This window comes from Abramis brama (genome assembly GCF_963993115.1).
Source record: "Abramis brama genome assembly, chromosome: 13".
In the NCBI taxonomy this organism is placed as follows: Eukaryota; Metazoa; Chordata; class Actinopteri; order Cypriniformes; family Leuciscidae; genus Abramis; species Abramis brama.
The window spans coordinates 3,892,155-3,916,528 of record NC_139975.1 but is presented as its reverse complement, the minus strand read 5'-3'; the positions used below and the strand labels follow the sequence as shown (position 1 = coordinate 3,916,528).

The following is a 24,374-nucleotide window of genomic DNA, read 5'->3' as shown; positions in this document are numbered from 1 at the left end:
CCAGAAAACGCTCATTGCCCCGTGTTCTTTTCGAAGAACGACAGCGCGCTGTCTCACATGTGGCCGCACTGCCCGCTATACGCGTTTCCCCCAGTCTCCCTCCTGCCTCAGGTATTGGAGCGAGTCAGGGAAGTGAAATGCCCAGTACTGCTTGTAGCACCGTTCTGGCCCAGCCATGCCTGGTTTCCAGCCCTGATGCAGTTAGCAGACTCCGCCCCGTGGCCGATACCTTCGAGGAGAGATCTCCTCTCGCAGGCCAAGGGCGCGATTTGGCACCCACATCCGGAGTTGTGGTCCCTTCATGCGTGGGCGCTCAACGGGTATCCGTTAACCTCACGGAGGGAGTGCTGAATACCATCACTCAGGCTAGAGCACCGTCGACCAGGCGGCTTTATGCCTCGAAGTGGTCGGTTTTCTCCAGCTGGTGTGCTGCTCGGGGCCTGTCACCCCTCGATTGTGAGGTGACGGAGGTTCTCTCCTTCCTACAAGAGCTGTTGGATAAGGGCAGGTCCCCCTCCACGCTCAAAGTCTATGTGGCGGCTATTGCAGCGTTCTCGACAGCAACGCTAAGCCAGTCACTAGGAAGGAACGATTTAGTCATCCGCTTCCTCAGAGGAGCTAGGAGGCTGAATCCCCCCAGACCTCCTTCAGTCCCGATGTGGGACCTTTCTACGGTCTTGGCGGCCATGAAGGGTGCCCCTTTTGAGCCTATTCAAACTGTCAGCCTCAAACATCTGTCGTTCAAAACAGTGTTTTTGCTGGCCCTAGCTTCAGTGAAGCGCATAGGCGATCTGCACGCGCTCTCTGTGAGCCCAGCGTGCTTAGAGTTTGGGCCTAATGACTCCAAGGTCATACTCAAACCTAGACACGGTTACGTGCCAAAATCCCTCAACACACCGTTTAGGGCTCAGGTTATCTCCCTGTCCGCCCTACCGAGTGAGGAAGGGGACTCGAGCTGTCTTTGCCCCGTTAGGGCTTTAAGAGCTTATGTGTCCCGCTCTGCTGTCTTCAGACAGACTGAGCAGCTCTTTGTCTCGTTCAGCGGTCGTTCCAAGGGAGCAGCTGTTTCGAAACAGAGTCTATCCAGATGGGTAGTTGACGCCATAGCGCTGGCTTACACCACCAAGGGCCTTCAGTGCCCATTGGGCGTGAGAGCGCACTCCACGAGGGGCGTCGCCTCATCGTGGGCCTGGTCTAGCGGGATTTCCTTACAGGAAATATGTATGGCGGCAGGCTGGGCCTCACCGTCTACATTCATAAGGTTTTACAACCTAGAGGTTCCCGCCTTGCAGGCAAAGCTGCTTTCGGTATAGTCGAGTCAGCTGTCTAGCCCGGACACTGATTTCGCAGGCGCACAGCGCCCCGAAAAATTTCTGGGCAGAATTGTGTAAGACCCACATTTCCCACATTAGCCAGGCCTTCCCCTGCCTATGTGACGTTATATCGCGTCTGAGGACGCAACCTTTAAGGGCGGATGTCCCCCCCCCCTTTTTTATCTCCAGACTCTCTGAGTCTACCTGGTGATTATGCACTGTATATCTGGACTGGCTTCCAGTGATCGGTGTCTTATCCCAGCACGCACGGCGTCTTACAAGTGGTTCCCGCAGCGTTCTACGAACGCAGTACGAGAGAACTCTCGTAAGAGAACGTACTCGGTTACTAACGTAACCTCGGTTCTCTCTAGAAGAGGGAACGAGTACTGCGTTCCCTGCCGTGCGTACGGTTCGCTCTGGTTCGCTTCGGCGATGAAAACCAGTTGAATCAGCCTACTCGAGCTCCTTTTATAGGGGACTGCCACACCCGTTTCGGCGGGATGTGGCGAGGAGCGCGCGAAGCGCTCTCATTGGTCTGACATTGCATCAGCCCTCGCTCGATAGGCTAATGCAGTTGCCGCAGAACAGCCTATGAGCGAGCGAGCCGTCTCGCCATAGCTGTGCACTGCTGCAATGCGTTTTACATTTATGAAAATTAAGGATAATTTTGCTTCAGTATTTCGTGAAAAGAGACCTTTTCCCGCAGCGTTCTACGAACGCAGTACTCGTTCCCTCTTCTAGAGAGAACCGAGGTTACGTTAGTAACCGAGTACGATATGATGCCTCTGTCCCACTTGGCACAGGAGTTTTGTTTTTAATCAGTTAAATTCAGTATTCATTTCTACATTCTTATAAATTCTAATAAATTGGCTGCTAACTTGTTTGCACATGGGAGCTCAGTTTCCCAGACAGATTTGTGTTTTTTTACTAAGTTTTTTTAAAGCCAAATATCTGAGCCGTAAATGCCATCGAGCCCTTTTATAATGCACTACACAGACAAAATGGCTTAGATGAGTGATCGTGATTTTAACGGTCAAAGACTGTAAAAATGCTACAGTGAAACACTGTTAATTGGTTAACAGAAAGTTTCCTTACTATATACAGTAAACAACTGTGATAGATCTAACGGTATGTCATTTTACTGTAAAATACTGTTAAATTGCCGTTACAGTTTTTGGAAGTGAAAAAGAACAAGTCATTGTATAGTTTACAGTGAAAAAACGTAAATTGACATTCCTACAATTCCCTGCGTGACACTTCACATTTGATGTATTTTTGTTGAAATAACTATGTTTCTTCATCATTTTCTTAGTTTTTTCTAATCAGTTATGACATTAGGGTTTTATGTTACATTTAATGTTGTTAAATTAATGTTTATTGCATTTTTTAAATTTCATGTGTGTTACCATGATGGTGTTTAGTGTTTGTGTGAATGACACTGTGCAGCTTCTTAACTTTATTGTGAAAGAGCTGCTTGTGATGAGCTTCATTTCATCACGTGATTTTCATCACCACTGTGTATAACTGTGGTACAAAACAGATATTAATACTTCAATAAGTCGGTAAATTAACATTATATCAGATAATTAAATATGGTTTATTACTATAAATTTAAGTAAAGTCTGTAAAATCTAAAATGTTGCTACCGTATTTTTTACAGTAAATTTCTGGCAACCACAGCTGCCAGTTTTTTTTACCGTAAATTTAACAGATTTTTTTGTTGTTTAATCCCGGTTTCTAAGGATTCTTTTTTTGAAGTGTATTCTTTATTCAACTTGCTCAAGTGCAAGTTCCTATTAAAGTCACCATATATCAAAATTGACTGTTTTTGTTTTTATTGGAATATTGTAGTATTTATGTAAGGGATAATGTAGAGCGAGGCAGTTGTTATAGCGAATACAGCCCCGACAGGCTGATCACGAATCCGCTTCGCGTAGGGGTCGTGATCAGCCTGTTGGGGTTGTATTCGCTATAACAAGTTGTTATTAACAACCGCCTCGCTCTACATTATCCCGCTTATTACATGGCTACCTACCAAATAAATCAATAATTTGACACAAAATATTGATTTAAAAAGGAGTTTATTGATTTAAAAACGATTGTATTGCTTCCGCTAAAGAAAATAGTCCGTTCCGTCTCTACGGTTAGAATCCTGCGCCCATAGCAACGCTCTGTTTTTCATGGCAACGGTGTGTTATCCTTAGCAATGGTCTGTTATCAAGAAATAACACACCGCATTCTACAATAGAATTCAACCAAGCCATGTAATAAAATGAATTATTTATCTGTGTGTTTTTTCATAATGTTGAATCAGAATAACTTCCCCTCCCTCTTCGTACTTGCTCCGCAGCAAAAGCAGAAATAACCAATAATAACAATAATAACCAAAAGCAGCAATAATATCAGCAGCAGTATAGCAGATCTGATCCGCCAAGACCAAACATATCAACATTGTCATATCCATTATATGCGAAACACTCAGCGAGTTGTCATGAACATCTTTTTTGCATTTATTTGAAAATGAAATGTTGACTTTATTGCACAATGTGTTGACATGAGTGCCAAACGGACACAGATGTGAGCAGGTCTTATTCTAAGTGAACTTCAGTTTCTCTTTAAGATGTTATCAGCTGAGTGTGTGTGGCTTCAGGTGATCCACACAGTGAATCCAGTGAGCTCCAGTTCATATATAATAACAACGCTCAACGTCCCAATAAAAGAGCTCTTGTGCGCACAAACACTGTCTCTGTTCAAGCACGGTTTGTACCCCTGGTCCCCCCTAAATACTTCTACGGCATGTTTTAATAGCAGGAATCCTTAGGGGCCTCAGCTTGTGTTTGGAGATTAATAAAAACATTTACCAGATGTACAAAATAACAGCATGTTCAAATATAAAGTCTGTCTTCCATTTATTGAGCTAGGTTGTAAAAATTACTGTACTTCCTATGAAATGAAATATGCGAAGCAGGTTATAATATGTCCATGATGATAAAAGGTAATATAAATCAGGAGAGTTATGCGCAAATGACTCCAAACCAGGCATTTGGTTAATGCATTTATTTAATAGGCTATTAGTTGAAATGGCAAGACATCATACACACAGAGAGAAGTCATTTCTTCTGAATATGTCATGTGCAACGTTGTTTTTGTGTGCATTATTTTTGTGCATAATGCAGTACTTTAGAGGGCATCATAGATAATTGTAGCATCAGAAATGCATTTGGGACTTTATATTGAGGGCATGCAAAAATACTGTATGTCAGCTGCTTATTTATTAGTTTATTGAACATATATAAAAGTAAATACATAGTAACAATAATATAGCCTAATGAAATATAACAATAATATAATTATAAACAGTAGACAAAAAGCCAGAAAAATAAACAACCAAAAAAACATTGAGCCATGGGGTAACATATCATTTAAAATAAGTTGAGAGAGAGAGAGAGAGAGAGAGAGAGAGAGAGAGAGAGAGAGAGAGAGAGAGAGAGAGAGAGAGAGAGAGAGAGAGGGGGGGGGGGGGGGGGGAGAGAGAGAGAGACTTTTTTCATTATAAAAAAAGCATTAATATTACACTTAGCACAACGTAAAGGACTTTAAAGCTTTGACATTGTGTGTTGACAAGTGATAGTAGTACCCAAATAACATTTCAGGTCTTATAAAAGACTATAGCTCAGCTTATTTACGACTTCGAAAAACCATTCAGCGAAGGCGCGTGCACCAGTTGTGCGATCTAGGTAGGGGAGGAAGGAAGCTCACTTGTGTTTGACACACAGCCAGACCCCTCACCGCGCGCATACATCACGCTGCCTCCTCACACACACACACACACTTTACGCTGTGAATCTGATCCTGTAGTTCAGTGGATCATTCATGATTTTCTCCTCGTGCCATCATGACAGAACCGGCTCTGTCAGTGCTCTCCGTGATGAGTTTGCTCAGTCTGGGTCATCTCTTCCCGGACTGGACGAGCCCGAACCAGGTCGAGCAACCGAACCATCCGCGCCCGCACATCATCTTCATCATGACGGACGACCAGGGCTTCAACGACATCGGCTACCACAACAGAGACATACACACTCCGACACTGGACAAGCTGGCAGCGGAGGGAGTGAAGCTGGAGAACTACTACATCCAGCCAATCTGCACACCGTCCCGCAGTCAGTTCATCACGGGCAGGTCGTTCAGTCACACACACACGCACGCACACGCACGCACACGCACTCATTCACTCAACTCACTCAAACACACATACTCACTCACTCACTCGCTCTCTCTCTCTCTCACACACACACACACACACACACACACACACACACACACACACACACACACACACACACACACACACACACACATTCACTCAACTCACTCAAACTCACTCACTCACTCACTCACACACACACACACACACACTCACACACACACACACACACACACACACACACACACACACACACACACACACACACACACACACACACATACTCACTCACTCACTCAACTCACTCACTCACACACTCACTCACCCACACACTCCATCACACACACACACACACACACACACACACACACACACACACACACACACACACACACACACACACACACACACTCACTCACTCACTCACTCACGTGTGACCATATTTATACAGTAGTCAATCATGTCAAGTTTTTTTGCATTGCACTTTTTACATTACGCATTGTTTTAAAGAGCATAACAGAAAATCATGAAGTTGATTATAATGATATAATATCTTACAGTTTTTCTCAATTGCTTAAACACAATTTCTGAAACCTTGCTCCATTTTCTGAAAACGTTAAACATAACACCTCATCTTCAAGCACTATTCACAAAACCTCTGACTCCTCTTGCAAAATGAAACTTTCGCCTCAAAACAGTTTTACCAGTGTTCAAAATCAAACACTGCTCTCAAATCTTAAACAAAGTGATCAAAATGATATACACTATCAAGCAGTCAGTAAACAATACACCAAAAAATAGAAAACACATTGTTCAAAACATATAGTTGTTCTAAAAAAAACAACAACAACAAAAAACACAAAAAAACACATAGTTCTCAGGGAGAAGTACATTTTTAATCTCAAAACTAATTTCATATTTTTCCGTCATTGTCTTTTGATGAACGAAAACATGTTCTATCATAGTAGCTCAAAATTGATCAGAAATGACTACTCTCTACTTTGCTCTTTGCATCTCTCTGCATCTCACAAACTTGTCCTTTGTCTCTGTGATACTGTAATTCTTGTTCTTTGTTGATATGAACCTGCGAGCAGTCAAAATCTATTGAGCAGTCAGTGCTGTTACAGTATTTCACAATTGCTAAGACACATTTCTTTAAACCTTCACCCATATTCTCAAAACTTTAAACACAAAACCCAGTCTTTAAACTACATTCACAAAACCCCTGACTCTTCTGGCAAAATCAAACACTTGCCTCAAAACCATTTGATCTGTGCTCAAAATCAAACTATGCTTTCAGATCATACACACAGCCAGTCAATATATAAACACTCATCAGCATTCATTAGACACTACAGCAAAAAATTGAGAACACAGCGTCCAGGGCATGTAGTTACAGAGAAAAAAATGTTTATTGCATATAGAAAATAATTTTGCCATAAATAAAAGTAAATAATTCACAACTCAGTACAGCAAATATATTGCATACTGTAAGTACTGCAAGTAATACAGTATTGAATGTCTGTATTTTCAGTATAAAAAATAAAGTAAGCCCAAAGAACAAAGATAACTCTAAATGAAAAGTGTATTACACAAAATATTGTGCAATTGCAAAATCAAAGTCAATGAGAGACTCATGCTAATGGGAGAACAAAGGAGTCCTTCCACCCTCATTTGGTATTCTTGCAATTCTACAAAAGGGAAAATGCTCTTACAAATGCAGTAACAATAGTAATGGACATCACATTCATATGTAAAATGTATTATAAATCTTTTTTTCTTTTTTCCCCAGTCCCCTGACAAACTGATGTACTGTATCAAATGTATACAGTAAACTTTCAGTCGCACAAATTAGAAAAACAATACATTTACCTGTTCTCTTCTCTGAATGTCCTGATTACGGTGGCCACAGAGAATCTGCTCAAATTGGGATTACTCTTTGTCCTGCTTCCCTCATTGTCATTCCATGAACAAGAACATGGTCTATCACAGTTGCCCCAATTTGATCTGAAATTACTATTCTTGGTCTTGGTCTTCATTGTCCTTGTACTCTTCCTCCTCGTCCACCACCTCTTACATGAACTCTTCCTCCTCTGCCTCTCACATTGTTTCCATCCATTGTTGGAATCAACATTCAGCGTGCCTGGGCCCCCTGTGTACTCTGAACTGGCTTATATTCTAGACAACTGATTTGATCACATCATTAGAAACAAGTGTGAACAATTTTGAGTTGTTGTGTGTAAACGATGACAGCGGTGTTGTAGTTGTGTTTAACTTTTGCCACATGTATTTACCATTTTGCAACACAGTGCAAAATGTGTTTTAGTGAGTGAGAATGTGTTTAGAGTTTTGCAAAAAGAGTGGATGAGATTTGCAAACAGTGTCTTAACTACCTGAACTTGTTTAAGGTTTTGCCTACAGAGTGACTGATTCGACAAATGGGTTTAGGCCACTGAGCATTGGGTTCAGAGAATGGGGTTTAGTGTTTTAGCAATTGTGAAATACTGTAACAAATGGAAAGCACAATATTCAGGGCCATAGGATTTGATCATTGTACAGTATACAGCCTACAATGCACTGTACTACAGTATACAATACTAAAAGGGACAAAAATCAAAGGAATGAACATGTGATCAGTGCTTCTTCTTGTCTTTGGGCATCATCTGAAACAGGTTAAATCAGTTTTGAGTGGTTGTGTTTAATCAATGACATGTGTTCTCTATTTGTATTTGATTGTTGCCACTTGTGTTTACCAGTGTGGATGACGTGCATTACAGTGAAGAATGTGTTTTGAGAATGAGAATGTGTTTAGAGTTTTGCTGATTGAAATTGTGAGTTTTGCAAATTGTATTTTACCATGTGAAATGGTTTAAGGTATTGACAACAGACTGCACAATTAGCTAAATGAGTTCAGGCAACTGAGAACTTTGTTCAGCCAATGGGTTTTAGTGTTTTAGCAATTGAGAAAAACTGTAAAATTCCAAAACCATAATGCCATTTATCAAAAAGCACACACATTTCACATGAGTCAGATTTGTTGAACTGTCACAGCAAATCTCTACACACAAATCCCTTAATTTCTCATTGCCTTGTGGTCATTTAGAAAGCACTAGTATTCAATATTGTTCACTCAAAGGTAAGGGCAAGAAGACATGCAGTCTCGGATGAAATTCAGGCCACTTTAGTTGATCATGTCCTTGTCCATGGCATGACTATGAGGGAGGCTGAGCAACGAGTACAGCCAAACTTGAGTCGCTTCACCGTCGCCATCATCAGAACCTTCAGGGACGTGTGGTGGCAAACAAAAGTCTATCACTGAGTAGAGACAAACATTTCCAATTGTTTTTGATGAGGTTTACCATAAGCAACATAACTTAGCAGTTTGGAAATGTTGTTTTGAATTTATTGTTGTAGTGTGTGTGATTTTGAGGGCTTGTGTGTGATGTCCGAGGGCAAAGTTTGTTTTTCCCGCAAGAGTGAATGGTTTTGAGTCTAGAGCTTCATTTTGACCTTAAAATAGGATGTTTGGGGAATTGGGTGAGACGTTATGGATTTGTGTTTACAGTTTTGAGAATACGAGGCATAGTTTCAAGAAATGTGTTTAAGCATTTGAGAAAAACTGTAATATGTTCATGACTCGTTGTTGCATTTAGCAGATTAGAGCTTTGCCATATGTGACCCTGGATCACGTCTCCAGTCTCGAGTCGCACGGGTTTATCTGTGGCAATAGCCAACAATACATTGCATGGGTCAAAATTATCGATTTTTCTTTTATGCCAAAAATCATTAGGATATTAAGTAAAGATCATGTTCCATGAAGATATTTTGTAAATTTCCTACTGTAAATATATAAAACATGTATTTCTGTGAGTGAATGCAGCACAATCGCCAACATAAATGAACAACTTTAAAGGAGATTTTCTCAATGTTTCGATTTTTTTGCACCCTCAGATTCCAGATTTTCAAATAGTCGTATCTTGACCAAATATTGTCATATCCTAACAAACCATACATCACTGGAAAGCTTATTTATTCAGCTTTCAGATGATGTTTTAATAATCTGATAATCTGACTGGTTTTGTGGTCCAGGGTCACATATAGAGTATCTGTAAGTATGAACTTGCATGTGAGTTCTGGTCCATTAATTTTCCCTTCCTCTTCCGCTCTAGATATCAGATCCATACGGGTCTCCAGCACTCGATAATCCGCTCCCGCCAGCCCAGCTGTTTGCCCTTTGACCTCCGCACATTACCTCAGCGTTTGCAGGATTCGGGATACTCCACACACATGGTTGGGAAATGGCACTTGGGTTTCTACAAGCGCGACTGCCTCCCGACCCGTCGCGGATTCCACACGTACTTCGGCTCTCTGACGGGAAGCGTGGACTATTACACCTATAAATCGTGCGACGGGCCGAGAGTTTGCGGATACGACCTTCACGAGGGCGAGAGAGTGGCGTGGGATCAAGGAGGACGCTATTCCACACACTTATACGCGCAACGAGTACGGAAAATCCTCGCCGCTCACGATCCTTCATCCCAACCTCTCTTTATTTTCCTCTCCTTCCAAGCCGTTCACACTCCCTTACAATCCCCGAGGGAATACGTCTATCCGTATCGACGGATGGGAAACGTGTTCCGCCGGAAATACGCCGGGATGGTTTCCGCCGTTGATGAGGCGGTGCGAAACGTTACGTACGCGCTACGGAAGTACGGCTACTATAAGAACAGCGTAATCATTTTTTCCACGGATAATGGCGGACAGCCTTTGTTTGGAGGGAGCAATTGGCCTTTACGGGGAAGAAAGGGAACGTATTGGGAAGGAGGAGTCCGTGGGATCGGATTCGTACACAGTCCGTTGTTAAAACGCAGGAGAAGAGTTAGCAAAGCTTTGCTTCACATCACCGACTGGTACCCGACGCTAATGGGACTCGCAGGAGGGAACGTTTCCCAAATGGAAGGGCTTGATGGATATGACATGTGGGAAGCCATTAGCGATGGGAAAGAGTCGCCACGATTGGAGATCCTTCATAATATCGATCCGCTTTACAACGCCGCGCGACACGGATCTTTAAAAAGCGGTTTTGGGATCTGGAATACCGCCGTCCAGGCTGCCGTTCGAGTCGGAGACTGGAAACTTTTGACGGGAAATCCCGGATACGGAGACTGGATTCCTCCTCAGGTGCTCGGAAACTTCCCAGAATCTTGGTGGAATTTGGAACGACACACGGAGCAAAAGAAATCCCTGTGGTTGTTTAATGTGGCGGACGATCCGTACGAGCGCTACGATCTCGCGGAGAGTCGGCCGGATGTTGTTAAGCAACTTTTGGCTCGGTTGACGTTTTACAACCGGACCGCCGTTCCCGTTCGATACCCTTCGGAAGATCCCAGAGCCGATCCCAGCCTAAACGGAGGAGCTTGGGGTCCTTGGGAAGGAGACGGAGAGAACTGGGAGGCGCTTTATCCTAGAAAGAGAAAAGTCAAGAAGCAAAAGCGAAAGTTTTGCAAAATGAAGTCATTTTTTAGGAGACTTAACATTAGAATGATGTCAAACAGGATTTGATCCGACTCATCCTGCATGAACTGACTATAGGGGCTTTCGCACCGGATAGTTCTAGGAACTAGCCACCAGGATGGTTCCCCTAGGAACGTTTTCCTGCGGTGTGAACGCCCCTAATCACAGATGCTGCTGACCGAGACATGTTATTATTACACTGCAAAACATACTTTTCTTACTTAGTATTTTTGTCATGTTTCCAGTCCAAATATCAAACATTTCTTAAATCAAGATGCATTAAAGTAGCATTTAAGATGCATTTAATTTAAAGAATTGTCAGATAATTTTGCTTGTTTTCAGCAAAAACTCACTTACCGGTAATTTTTCCCCCCGGAAACAAGACTTAATATCTTATCTCATTTTACTACTTTAATGCATCTTGATTTAAGAAATGTTTGATATTTGGACTGGAAACATGACAAAAATACTAAGTAAGAAAAGCATTTTTTGCAGTGTTTTAGGGACTTTGATTATAAATCCGCCTGGTTTGATGAAGTCCCTTGATCACATTCACTGAATCATGTGTTTCTGCTTACTTGATTTTTAACCATCCACATCATTTCTTTGCGCTTTCTGATAATGTGACCTCGAATCCCTGTGCAACGAGTGTTGAAGGAATGACTGAGTTTTGATCATGGTGTACACCTCTTATTTGTTAAAACAGTGTTAGTTAGCTGTAAGTAAGTAAATCTGTTCATTTGTACTGTATGTGACTGTCTGCATTTGTTTGCTGCTTGAATCTACAGGGTTTTAAAACCCAATGTTTTGTATTATTATTATTATATATGATAATAGTTCCAATAAAATAATCTCTTTTTCACAAGTTTCCAGTGGACTGATTGCCCTCTAGTGGACACCTGAGATTTCTTTATTGAGATCAGAGGACAAATGAAAGTGTGTGTACATTTGTTAGACTCACTAATAGCTGATTTCTTGATTTTGTTCAAAACATATGTAAGGAAGGCACATCGCTTGTTTGCCTGCAGGAACACCTTCTGGAACTGTGCTATACTGTAACTACACATACAGTATAAAGGTCTGCTTGTTATGTGTGTGTGTCTTTCAGAGATACGGGGCACTAGAAACCTCTGACTCTTAACCACGTGACTTCATTTTATTGAGATGCATACCAGAGAATGTCCAATAAGGCGAGAAGTTTCACTCTCAGTAAACTTAGGTTGCAGTTCCACTCTGATTCCATATGAGGGCGCTCACAGGACGAGTGCAGAATGAATGGAAGTCTATGGCGCCATTGATTGTGTGAGTGATTTATGGGAATTGGAATAGGTAATGATCAATATTCCGGGGACGGATCCCTCCGGTGGTGAGGAGGAGGCGGTACGGGAGCCTCTTCTGTAACAGAGCCCTCCCCCTGCGAGCGGCTCCTGACGCAAGGAGGCAAACGACGTCGGGTCTCCCACGAGGTCGAGGGGCCGGCTTCCCCGGGTGCGTCCGGTGAAACTCTTCAGTGATCTAGGATATCCCAAAAGTTGACCCAGGATCACTCCTCCGGACCGAACCCCTCCCAATCGACCAGATACTGAAGCGTGTTACCCTGACGTCTTGAGTCGAGCAGCTCGTGCACACGATACGCCTCCTCGCTGTCAACCAGGATGGATGGGGGAATCTGCGGTGAGGCTCCTTCCTCCGACTTTCCTCTCGGACCACCGGCAGGTTTCAGAAGGGAGACATGAAAAGTGGGAGAGATACGGTAGTTAGCGGGTAGGTCTAACCGAAAAGATACAGGAGTGATTTGTCTAGCAATTTGGAATGGACCAACATACCTGGGACTGAGTTTGCGGCATGGAAGTCGGAGTCTGAGGTCTTTGGTGGATAACCAAACCCATTGACCAGGGTGGTACTCAGGAGCAAGGCGGCGGTGACAGTTGGCTTGTTGCTCCTGTCGTCGGACAGCATGCAGGAGATGAGTGTGGACTTGGTCCCAAACCTCCTCACTCTTTTGTAGCCACTCTGTGACAGAGGGAAGCTCTGTGGGTTCGCCCTACCATGGGAAAAGAGGAGGTTGGAAGCCCAAGATATTAACCTAGAAATCTAGACACACCCTAGCGGCAGCAAAATGTATTTTGCAGCCAGGGTAGTCTAGCAACTCTCCATTGACTTTCAAGCTGCAAAAACCTAAATTGGGTCAGGCCAATCACGTCGTCTATAGAGTAGGCGGGGCGGGCTTAACATAATGACGACAGAGCGACGGTTCCTGCTACTTAACAAAGAATGGCAGCTGCTGCTGGAGAACAGTCTTCCGAATCGGCTTTGGCCGCGACTCTGGAGGACTTGGAGTTTAGTTTTTCTTTGAGAAAAGAGCACAGAACGGCATTTAAGTCATTAAGTCATTAAAATTAAAAAGGAAGATGTGTTCGTAGTTTTGCCGGCCAGATATGGCAAAAGTTGAATGAATCTATCAACTAGCTCCGCTGTTGGGAAAACGCTCTGGTTGGTTGAAGCGCTGTCCTATTGATACTTTGCACGTGACGTCAGTTGTACTGGCTGGCGGGCAAGAACGTCATTCTCTAGCAACGAAAACCAGTAAACTAATCAAGGATCTTGCCAGGACGTTGCCAGTTTTAATATACAAAAGTTGGTGTTTTGAGGTGTACACGACATGCCAGATAGTTGTTGTGCGATTGGATGCACTAACCGCGTTTGTTGCCCGTCAGATAGCACGTGACTGCAAAGTATCAATTGCGTGCCGAGGGAATTTGAAAGACAGCTGTTTATCCCGCCCCTCGGATTGAGCCGTGTCTATGGTGAGTTGCCAGACCTAACATCTTGATGTAGCTTGCCAGGCTACCAAGATATATTTGAAGGGGGTGATTTCTGTAGCGGGTTTGGCCAAGGAATTCTGGGCATACTCGGCCCAGAACAGATATCGACTCCACTCTGTCTGTTGTTGTTGGCAGTAGGAATGGAGAAAGCGAATGACGTCCTGGTTCAGACGTTCCGTCTGGCCGTTGGATTGGGGATGATAACCGGAGGTGAGGCTGATATTAACGTTGAGATGCTTGAAGAAGGAAATCCACACTCTGGAGGTGAACTGAGGGCCTCGGTCGGACACTATGTCGTCGGGTAGACCGTAGAACCGGAATACATGGTTGCAGAGTTCCGCTGTTTCGAGGGTTGTGTTGTTGTGTTGTTCGAGGGAGTGTTGGTTGTGTTTTAACATAATCATTATTTCACAGTCATTTAACCTGAATCACTGAACTCATATTCTGAGTTAGGTTTACTTTATTAATTATAACAGCTCTGTCCTTGTACAGCATAATATTTTTAGCCTTTTCAATGAAATCCATATGATCAAATCAATTAAAAAAAAACTTCAAAAAAGAGTTTTTATGTAGGCACACACAGACATCAAGAATTCGCGTATGAATCTCAGCAATGGTGACAAACAGATCACCTCTTTATTTATTCATGCAGCAATGTATGATGGGAGCCATGAATGAGTTTTGATTGGTTGCACCCAGAATGCACTGTAACATGCTTTATAATTGTCACCATTGTTGAGATTCAACAATGAATTGATTATTGAATCTGATTATTGATGTCTGTGTAAAAACTAAATCAAAACAAAAAAATAAAAAAAAATTGTATATGCGACACGTTTAAGAAATCTTTGGATTACATTGTAAAAGTTCAAAATATTATGCTGTGCAAGAACAGTGCTGCTATAATTAAGTAAACCTAAATTGGTAAATTAGGTTCTCAAGTAAATTGGGATCTATATGAGTTCAGAGATTCAGGTTAAATGATTGTGAAATAATGATTATGTTAAAACATAACCAACACCATCAGATCACCTTTTCTCGTTGTTCATCTGGCTGTTATAACTCAGGTACAGCAGCCAAACAAAACTTAAAGTTAATAATTTAAGGTCAAGAGCCCAACAAAAAAACACCGATCACCATGACCATGGTGACTTAAAATTATGGTTTTCTCCTTCAGTGATTCTGCTTGTTAACATCAGGTGTCGTCAATGTTGGCAATAAAAAAAAATTTGTTTAAAAAAAATTGTTGTAAATTTTACTCATTTTAAATGGTTAACTTTTAAGGAATTAATTTGATTAATTATTACTCAATTCTAATTTGTTAAATTTAATTAATAATATTGCTTGCAATCTGTTGCCACAATTTTATTAATTAGATATAGCGTATTCATTTTTACAGTGAAGAAAGACTGGTTTGTGGCAAGCTGGTTCTTTGTTATATCAATTACAAGTATTTTATTATTTCTATTACAATTGTTTTACATACAAAATACCAAGAAATCAAAATAAAATTAAAAACTAAAAATAGGTGTCCGTACAGGTGTCAGGCTTGGACCATCAAACAAGGGAAAGACTGTCCAGGTCTTTAACAGCTCTCTCGTTCTATGTCTCACTGTACTTTTCATAATTCATCTCATATCACACCCCTTCATTACATATTCAATCACATATAGACAATCTATCCAATCCCAGACCTTGAACTATTATTAACTCCTTCAGTCCTTTTACATATAAGAAGCCTTGCGTCTCCTTGTCTTCCTCTTGTGAGCTCAGATTCTCAGCCTTCTTCTCCTCTTGGTCTAGAACACAACAACCAGGTAATACTTGCATTTCTACTTCACTGAATATATGCTTTCTAATACATAGCATTATTTCTAGCTATACTATTTCTTTATTTATAAAAACCTCTTTACATTGTTTTCTTATATAAAGGTTTTCTTATAAAAAAATCTCTTTACATTGTTTTCTTATATATTAATACAGGGTTAATGTAAAACACTTTTATCACACAAAGTTACAATTAGTTAATATGAGCCTGTTTACATGAGGCATTAATTATAACAGAATCAATTGCATATTTCACCCAACAGTGTGTATGATAACATGACAGTGAAGTCTGAGGCCTGGAGAAGAGCTCTTGACACCTGACACTGAGATCATCACAGGAGAAGGTGGAGAAGAAGAGCTTTACCATGAGCTCATGTATCTTTGACATCTGACACTTAATTAATAGCTTTTTATCTGCATTATAATAATAATTATTATTATTTATAAGTCAAGATGGAGTGGAAACCAAACAACCTTTTTTTGTTTTCATACACTCTTCACTCTGAAGATCCTTCTCCAAGGAGCTCAGCGCCTGAACATGTTTTGTAAAAATGTGCTGCAATAATGACAACATGTGCTGATCTAATGTAAAAATAAAATAAAACATGGATGTTTTTTTGTTTTTTTTTGTTTTTTTGTCTGATTCTTTTCATACAAAAAATACATCTAAATTTATAATTTACATATAATAATTTCTATCTTATCTATCTATCTGTTAATTTGTTCTATCTGTCTATCAGTTCATCTATCTGCTGTCTGTCTGTCTATCTATATTCATTTGTTCTATCTATCTATCTATCTATCTATCTATCTATCTATCTATCTATCTATCTATCTATATATCTATCTATCTATCTATCTATCTATCTATCCATTCTTGGGGCGCAGCTGTAATTTCCATTCTAACACTTATTTATGTTTTCTAGGGTACAACACTGCCGCCACCTGGACATAAATGTGCATTGCATCTCAACGCTTAAAGGGATAGTTCGCCTAAAAATGAAAATTCTGTCATCATTTACTCACCCTCAAGTTGTTTCAAACCTGTATGAATTTTTTTTCTTTTCTGCTGAACACAAAAGAAGATATTTTGAATATTGATATTTGATTTTTTTTTTTCTACTATGGAAGTCAATGGGGTCCATCAGTTGTTTGGTTACCGACATTTTTCAAAATATCTTTTTTTGTGTTCAGCAGAAAAAATAAATTCATACAGGTTTGAAACAACTTGAGGGTGAGTAAATGATGACAGAATTTTCATTTTTGGGCGAACTATCCCTTTAATACTACATTTACATGTCGACTCTTAATGAATAGAAGCCTAGAAAATTATGCACCCTAGCGGCAGCAACATTTATTTTGCAGCCAGGGTAGTCTAGCAACTCTCCGTTGACTTGAAAAACCTAAATTGGGTCAGGCCAATCACGTCGTGCATAGAGTAGGGGGGCTGGGCTTAACATAATGACGACAGAGTTGCGACGGTTCCCTGCTACTTGAAAACAAAGAATGGCTGCTGCTGGAGAACAGTCTGAGAAAAGAGCACAGAACGGCACTTAAGTCATTCTTAAAAAAAGGAAGATGTGTTCGTAGTTTTGCCGGCCAGATTCAAAAGTTGAATCTATCAACTAACCTTAGCGCCGCTGTTGGGAAAACGCTCTGGTTGGTTGAAGCGCTGTCCTATTGCGTGCAGAGGGAATTTGAAAGACAGCTGTTTATCCCGCCCCTCGGATTGAGCCGTGTCTATGGTGAGTTGCCAGACCTAACATCTTGATGTAGGCTAAATTATCACGGGTACGACACACACTTTCATACAAATATAAACCATCGCTGCCGTTTGCATGACAGATTACTCATGAATCGTGGAGTATAGTGTACTGAGATATATATGCGTGCTGCTGATTCACTGGAACATTTGTGAACATCTGTTAGTTTAGGTTGCATCTCTTTATTGATGCTGAGTTTGCTTGCGTCATCTGTTTATTTATATATGACATTACGTGTAACATTTAGAATTGTTAGTGCATGGTTTAATGCTGTTTTTCGTTACTGTTCAGGAACACAGTAATACATAATAAATAATAGATGGTTGAAATATATATACAAATATAATACACACACACATACATGTATTGCAGACAAAGCTCTCATCACAAATGGTTTGTGTGTCATGACTCATGAGAATATATTGACTTGTATTCCCTCCTGAGAAAGACATTAATATGCGTCTCCTTAAGTCTACACCTAAAACCAAACAGACAAAAACAGCCGAGTCCCTCACATGACAGCAGAATGACTGCATTCACCTCTGAACCCGACTATAAACTCAATTGCATTAGTTAGACCTCAGCATTAAAGGTGCTCTAAGTGATGTTGCACGTTTTTTTAGGCCAAAACATTTTTTGTCACATACAGCAAACATCTCCTCACCATCCGGTAGCTGCCTGTCCCCTGAACACAATGTAAAAAAAACGTGGTCTCTGTAGACACCCCAGGCTCCACAAACGGCAAGAAAAACAGACTGGGCTCACCCGCACCACGAAACATAACAAACTGCTCCAGCCAATAACCAACAGGAATGATTTAGGGGTGGAGTTTGGGGGGTTAGTGCGTGGATGAGGAGGAGGGAGGGTCTAGCTAGTATGAAGGTAAAACAGTAGCAAAACTCGAGAGCTTGCTAATTTGAATGTGAGAACTTGTAAAATTAATATTTGTATTTGTAAGTTGAAATTTATACTTGCAGCTCTGATGTGAAAAGCTGCATCTATCGATTTGCACACACAGACAATACTCAGAACTCCTGTGTTTTGAATTCAAAGTTGCAGATTAATAGTTACAAATGTGTAAAGTGTCATTTACATAAACAAAATGACAGGCACAATTGTGTACTACACATTTATCTTTGTGCTTTAGTTCAGTTTCGTTGTACAACCACAAGTCGGCACTCACAACCTCTCATATCTGGCAGTACAACTTCAAATCCTAGCGCTTTGACTTTTGCTACTCTTTTTGCGATATTCCTGTAGCAAAACTCACTCGTGCACTTGTAAATGCAGACTTGAGAGAGCAGAGTCGGGGGCGGGGCTGGGGTCGGAATGAAGTCATTTTATTGGTCGATGCCTCACCAATGAACAACGCCAGCCACAATGCAAACATTTGTATGCATATGTATCAGCTATTTTTTAAAACGCTTGGAAAATATTTTTATGAAATATCATTAGTTTTACTGGTTTTTATATATCAGTAAAAGCGCAGCAATGTCGTTTTGTGCGCGATGACGTCACTACACAGAGCAGCTCGCGCCGTTTTGGTGGTGGTGGTCGATGGATTGCGATGGCGGCATCAAACAATCCGAGAGTAAGTTTTTATTTTTTATATATTTTTTTATACATTCAGTATTGTTAATTAAAGACTGTTATATATAACTGCAAAGTTAAAATTTATAAGTGCCTTCTCATGTATTTTTAGTTAATTAAATTGTTTAATAAATGTACATGGTACAATAATTGCCTAAATGTTTATTATGTTTATGAAAATAATGCATTTTTACAATGCATTAAGCATGTTTTTTAAGCTAACATGAAAGATTCTGAAAAATAAGAAAAATATCTGCATTTTTATAATCAGTGTTTATACACATCCCACCATGGGTACTGATAAAAAAACAAACAAGACAAGATACTTTGTGACCAACCTTTTTGTAATAGAATCATTACACTGTACTATTCGTGTGGGGTGGGTCACTTCTTGCTAATAATTAAATTATTATTATTATTATTGTTGTTGTTGCATTTAATGTGAATGCACTTATGTTTTCTTTTTACAGGAGCAGAATTCAGAAATAGAAAGTGCTGTAAGGAATCTGCTTAGCTGTATCCAAAAGCATAGCAACCCTCAAGCACAGGGGAATTCCAACAGTTCTCCCACCATGGCACCTCAACCTGGTACCAGTGCTTCCTTTGGGGTTAGCCAGGCTGTCAGTAGGCCAAACACAGTTCAACAAGAAATGCAAAGGTAAGGAATTGTATACCCAAAGCCCCCTTCTTAGTCAAGTGTTCATATTTATATACTTTTTTTTTTTAATTATGGGGAAAAAATGTAAATTTTTTATATATTTGTTCTATTGCATGCAAGGTTGCAGATTCAGTAATGTCTTTTTATTTCTGTTGGTAAGCAATCTGTTGGTGTGATGTGGTCAAGATGTAAGCTAGTAATCAATAGTTGCAGGAAAGAACCCCATTATGGCCCATCCATGATCTGTCATCAAAAGACAAATTCAGGCCCTGTTTACACGAGAACGCTCGCGGGTGAAAACGTAAAAATATTTTATCATATGTGCCTTTCGTTTAGACGGCGACAGTGTTTTTGGGGCTTAAAAACGCAAAAAAGTGAAACCACCCTCCAGAGTGGAAATCTTAAAAACGCTCCACCGTCGCGTTTCCGTCTAAACGGTAAAAACGCAAAAGTCTGCTAGACAGTGAAGGCACCGATCAGTGCTTCACATTGCCACCTAGCCGCCTGGAGTGCATACTACATTGAATTTCACACACTTTTGCGTCACCTTATGCACGCAGATTCCCCCCCATAACGCTCGTCTAAACGCAGAATAAAAAGTGATCACTTTTGCGTTTTCTCTTCAGATCGTTTCCGTGTAAACGTAGCCTCAGTGTTTGCAAACAGTGTTTTTTTTAATGGGCAGAGCCTATCTGGTGGCAGAATAGTATTAGTCTATGGAAGAAATGAAAAAGATATATATATATATATTAAAAAAAAGGTTAATTTGACTTTAAATTTAAAAATTCTAACTATTTGCGCAATTACAAGATTTTATCTGACAATTCTGAAAAGGAAAAACTACTCATCATTCTCTCTTTTGCACTAAGCTCAGAATCATGAATTTATATCCCATGCTACTTTTTTTTAATCCCGTATTTCTAAATTTACAAACTCACTATTGTTAGGTTATACAGAGAAAAAAAAACAGAATTGTGAGATAAAGTAGGTAAATGTTACATAAATTGATATAGGTTTAAATAATATTACATCCTGTAACTGTAGGGCTAATACAATATGTCCCCTATGAACTGCATATGTAAATATTATGTAGACCTATTATTATATAAAAGTAGAGTATTCATAGCAGGTTTCATCCATAGTATGTTTGTTTAAACGTCTGCATTTAGCTTCAAATGGCCTCTTTGATGATAGTATTCTATAAAGATTATTTGCATTCTGATTCTGATATCCAAAGGCACAGCAATACATTTTCTCTTATTCCATGGATTTGACTTGTTTTCCTTCACTTGTTACCATTGTTTTTCTGCCACCACAATGTGCACACAGCTGCAAGAGATGTAACTATGATGTTTACTTCAAATTGGTCTATACAGCCTTAAGCAAGGCTCATAAATCCAGGTAGCTAAAGGGGAATTGTACCACTGATTAGTGAACTAAGAGTTGTTTTGGTTGAAGGTGTCCATTAATTGTCAATTCAAATATTTGTGCATTTTATGTTGTGTTTAATATTAGTTTACATTGAATGTTTGATTGTCTCCTATTTTAGTCACACTGCAAATGGTCTGTTCCTGCAAGTGTTAATTTAATAATAACTTTACGTATTTGCACATATTTTGTTGTTTTATTAAAGAGCTTTTCCAGCACTTTACAATGGAGGCCGTAAACGAATGAAGAAAATGGCACCTGAACCTGCGAGAGTTACATCTGTAAGGTTTTTAGAACTCCAGTTTTGCTTGATTTCAAAAAACTCCCAAAAGACTCCCAAAGATGAAATAGTCCTCTTACAAGCAGGCCTAGGCAGAAGAACTGTAAATATTCCAGATGATGCTGATCATACTGAGGTGAGCCATGGTGCAAAACTTCATGTTTAAATATGTTTTTGGAAACATAAAAGATATTAAGCTTTTGTTCGTAAATTTTTACATTATGTACATGTACATTTTTTTGTTGTTGTTGCATTAATACTTACATCTATGCCTTTTAATATCCAGATAACCAAAGTACTCTTTCAGGAGTACCCAAAGTTGCAAAATTTAAGGGGTGGTTGGCTTCTCCAAAAAGCCTCAGGTAAGTTTATGAAACCAAATGCATTTTCATGTTTAATCCTTTTACCAGTATTGTTATTGTTTTTTATGTGTATGTTTAAAAGGGGGCAGTGGACAAAGGAAAACTACTTCTCTGCCCCAAGGTTCCCAGGGCTACACAGCAAAAATATTGAAAGCCTCCTCTAACAATGGGAAGAATGTCATCTATATCGTCCCCCTCCAAGAAGAAATTGATTTAACCCCGTTGCCATATGATGCACCTGAATTTCAGAACATGCCCAAAAACATCTGCATGACCTGTGGTACATCAGTCCCATTACAGTTGCTGCCATGTCACCTTGAGGATTGTCAGAGTAATAATACTGTAAGTTATTTTTCAGTATCATTCACAAAAACTGAAAAAGTATATATGTATAAACAGATCTAAAGTGTCTTTAGAGTCCACTACAAGAGGTTAGTTATCTATTTTATGTCCAAGGGTCAGGTGTATTGTTCGGTTTCTTGAGCTATTTAGGTTCTTACTGAATATCTGAATATATGGTGGGCTCAGCTGCTACCTTCAGTCACACTTATTGCATGGATTTTTTATATTTTTTTTATATAGCCATCTATTATTTTTTTAAGTATATCTATTATTTGGCCTTTGCCATAGTTTTAATGATCCTCCTTTTTATATTGAATATAAATAGAATCTGATTTTTTTTGGTTTTGTTTTGTTTTCCAGGTAGAATCTGAATCTGAAAAAGAAAATGAAGAGGCCCAAGGACTGAGCAATGATTCAGATGTAATTTGTCTGGTAAGAGGTTATCTACGTTGAAAGTGAGGTCAAGACAAAACATAAAGTTGCAGTCCGTAACAGTTATGTACACCTGTCTGATGTCATATTGAGTCTCTCTCATTCTTTAGGATGCCTGCCCGATATGTGGTGAAGAATTTCCTGCAGAAGTGATGCCTTATCATGCAAGCACATGTGGAGAAAGGTACTGTAGAAATTATAGGTGTGTAGGGAGAGGATGGTTTTTTTCTGTCCACAACAAATATGAAATAGATCTACTGCTATATCTAGAAAAGAGAAAAATTATGAAAGTTCTGGTTTGAAGAAAATTGGTGAATTCTGTTATTCTGTTGTTTAGGTTTAAAACTTTCCTTAAAGCCTACATGGGCAATGGATGATTATGTATTTTGTTGTAGCTTCCCTGAAAGTTTTACCTCGATTATGGTTGGACATTCTGTTGATGAAAGGGCCTCAACACCATCCCAAAGCAGTAGCAGACAACAAAGCACTACTCTCCATCTTGATCCTAATCATTTAACACCGGGAGCATCTGTTTCAGCTGAAAGTCTACCTTCAGTGTGTGATGGTATGGATTTTGTGTTTTATTTTCTCATAATGTAAAAAGTTGATGTAAAAGTTCTTTCCATGATACTATACCATGAAATTAATTTTTTTGGGGCTGCAGATTGGAAATGGATTGAGGTTCCAGAAAGGGCAGCAAAACTCTACAGGCGGTATGCACTTCGACAAAAAGAAGATGAACCCCCATTGAAAGTAAGAATTGATATTAGAGAAGACATGGAGGACCAGGAAGGGAGAATAATAAATTTTTACAAGGTCCCCAAAATTGATTGGGCTAGACCTCTCCAATGCCGACTGGAAGGTACTGTAACAGTAATACTAATGTTTAAAATGCTTAATAACAGACTGTCATTTATGCCATACACTATATTGCTTTAATTATTGATACCTTTTATGATATACCTTGTTTACCTGTAATACATCTTAAAGTTTACTATTTTTTAGGGGATGTTGCCACTGGGGATGGTGTTCAGCGCCATTTTTTAAGCATGGCAATGCACAAGCTGCAGAATGGATTCCTCTTTAATGCAGGTTAGTTGTTTGAAGGAATATCATCATGGACCTTATCTATGCAAAAACTTTAAAGAGCAAGTTTGCCACAAAATGTCTCATGTTATACTCACCCTTATGTTGTTCAAAACCTGTATGGCTGTCTTTCTCCATGTTTATAGGACAGTTTTGGATAGTTTAAATGTTGGTTCTTTCTACTGCATTGTCAATCAGAAGGAACGATCAATTTAAAGCCACAGTATCTTTCTGGAGCCATTGTATAGAAAACAACATATACGATTCTGACAAATATCTTCTTTTGTGATCTGCAAAGGACAGCCATACAGGTTTAGTCTTTTATAAAAAGATGTCAGTTACTATTTTGTAAACATTGTGTGTGATCTTTTTTATTAATAGACAGTGTCAATTTTTCTCAAAAATGTTTTGGGCTTTTCTGCTTTACCAACAGGAAATGGAAGTGGCACTGCATTATTTGAAGGCCAAGCAGACCACCTTATTCCATCTACTTCCCAAGTCCTTTTGCAGAGTGACTTGTTTGTGATGGCAGGCAGGATTATTGGCCATTCTTTCCTCCATGGTGGGCCTTCATTAGCAGGTGTGAGCCCAGCCATTATACATGTGTTAGTAGGTGGCTCCCCACAGACAGCAACCATCACAATTGAAGATGTGGCTGACATTGACATCAGGGAGACAATACAGATGGTAAGTTGGTAGATGCCAAATTGATAGAGGTAAATGAGTTTGTATATTTCATTGTATTCTTTC

The 24,374-nt window shown here is 39.9% G+C and overlaps 2 protein-coding genes across 2 annotated transcripts; both read left to right on the top strand.

Moving 5' to 3' along the window:
• Window positions 1-5,208: 5,208 nt before the first annotated feature.
• On the top strand, window positions 5,209-11,805 carry arsia (arylsulfatase family, member Ia; the record flags this gene model as incomplete). The annotated part of the gene is made up of 2 exons (XM_084133702.1): window positions 5,209-5,492; window positions 9,687-11,805. The coding sequence occupies 2 exons, from the start codon at window positions 5,209-5,211 to the stop codon at window positions 11,077-11,079; spliced, it is 1,677 nt and encodes a 558-aa protein (XP_083989828.1). The 3' UTR covers window positions 11,080-11,805.
• Window positions 11,806-21,331: 9,526 nt separating this feature from the next.
• On the top strand, window positions 21,332-23,393 carry LOC311094301 (uncharacterized protein). Its single transcript, XM_084132183.1, has 7 exons — window positions 21,332-21,538; window positions 21,689-21,764; window positions 21,847-22,106; window positions 22,467-22,538; window positions 22,649-22,722; window positions 22,934-23,093; window positions 23,203-23,393. The coding sequence occupies exons 1-7, from the start codon at window positions 21,365-21,367 to the stop codon at window positions 23,287-23,289; spliced, it is 903 nt and encodes a 300-aa protein (XP_083988309.1). The 5' UTR covers window positions 21,332-21,364; the 3' UTR covers window positions 23,290-23,393.
• Window positions 23,394-24,374: the final 981 nt, after the last annotated feature.

Coding starts and splice junctions, on each gene's coding strand:
- LOC311094301 (XM_084132183.1), top strand. CDS start 21,365: ATGAAGAAAATGGCACCTGAACCTGCGAGAGTTACATCTGTAAGGTTT. Junction 22,539..22,648: donor ATTCAGATGTAATTTGTCTG/GTAAGAGGTTAT, acceptor CTCATTCTTTAG/GATGCCTGCCCGATATGTGG. Junction 22,723..22,933: donor GCAAGCACATGTGGAGAAAG/GTACTGTAGAAA, acceptor ATTTTGTTGTAG/CTTCCCTGAAAGTTTTACCT.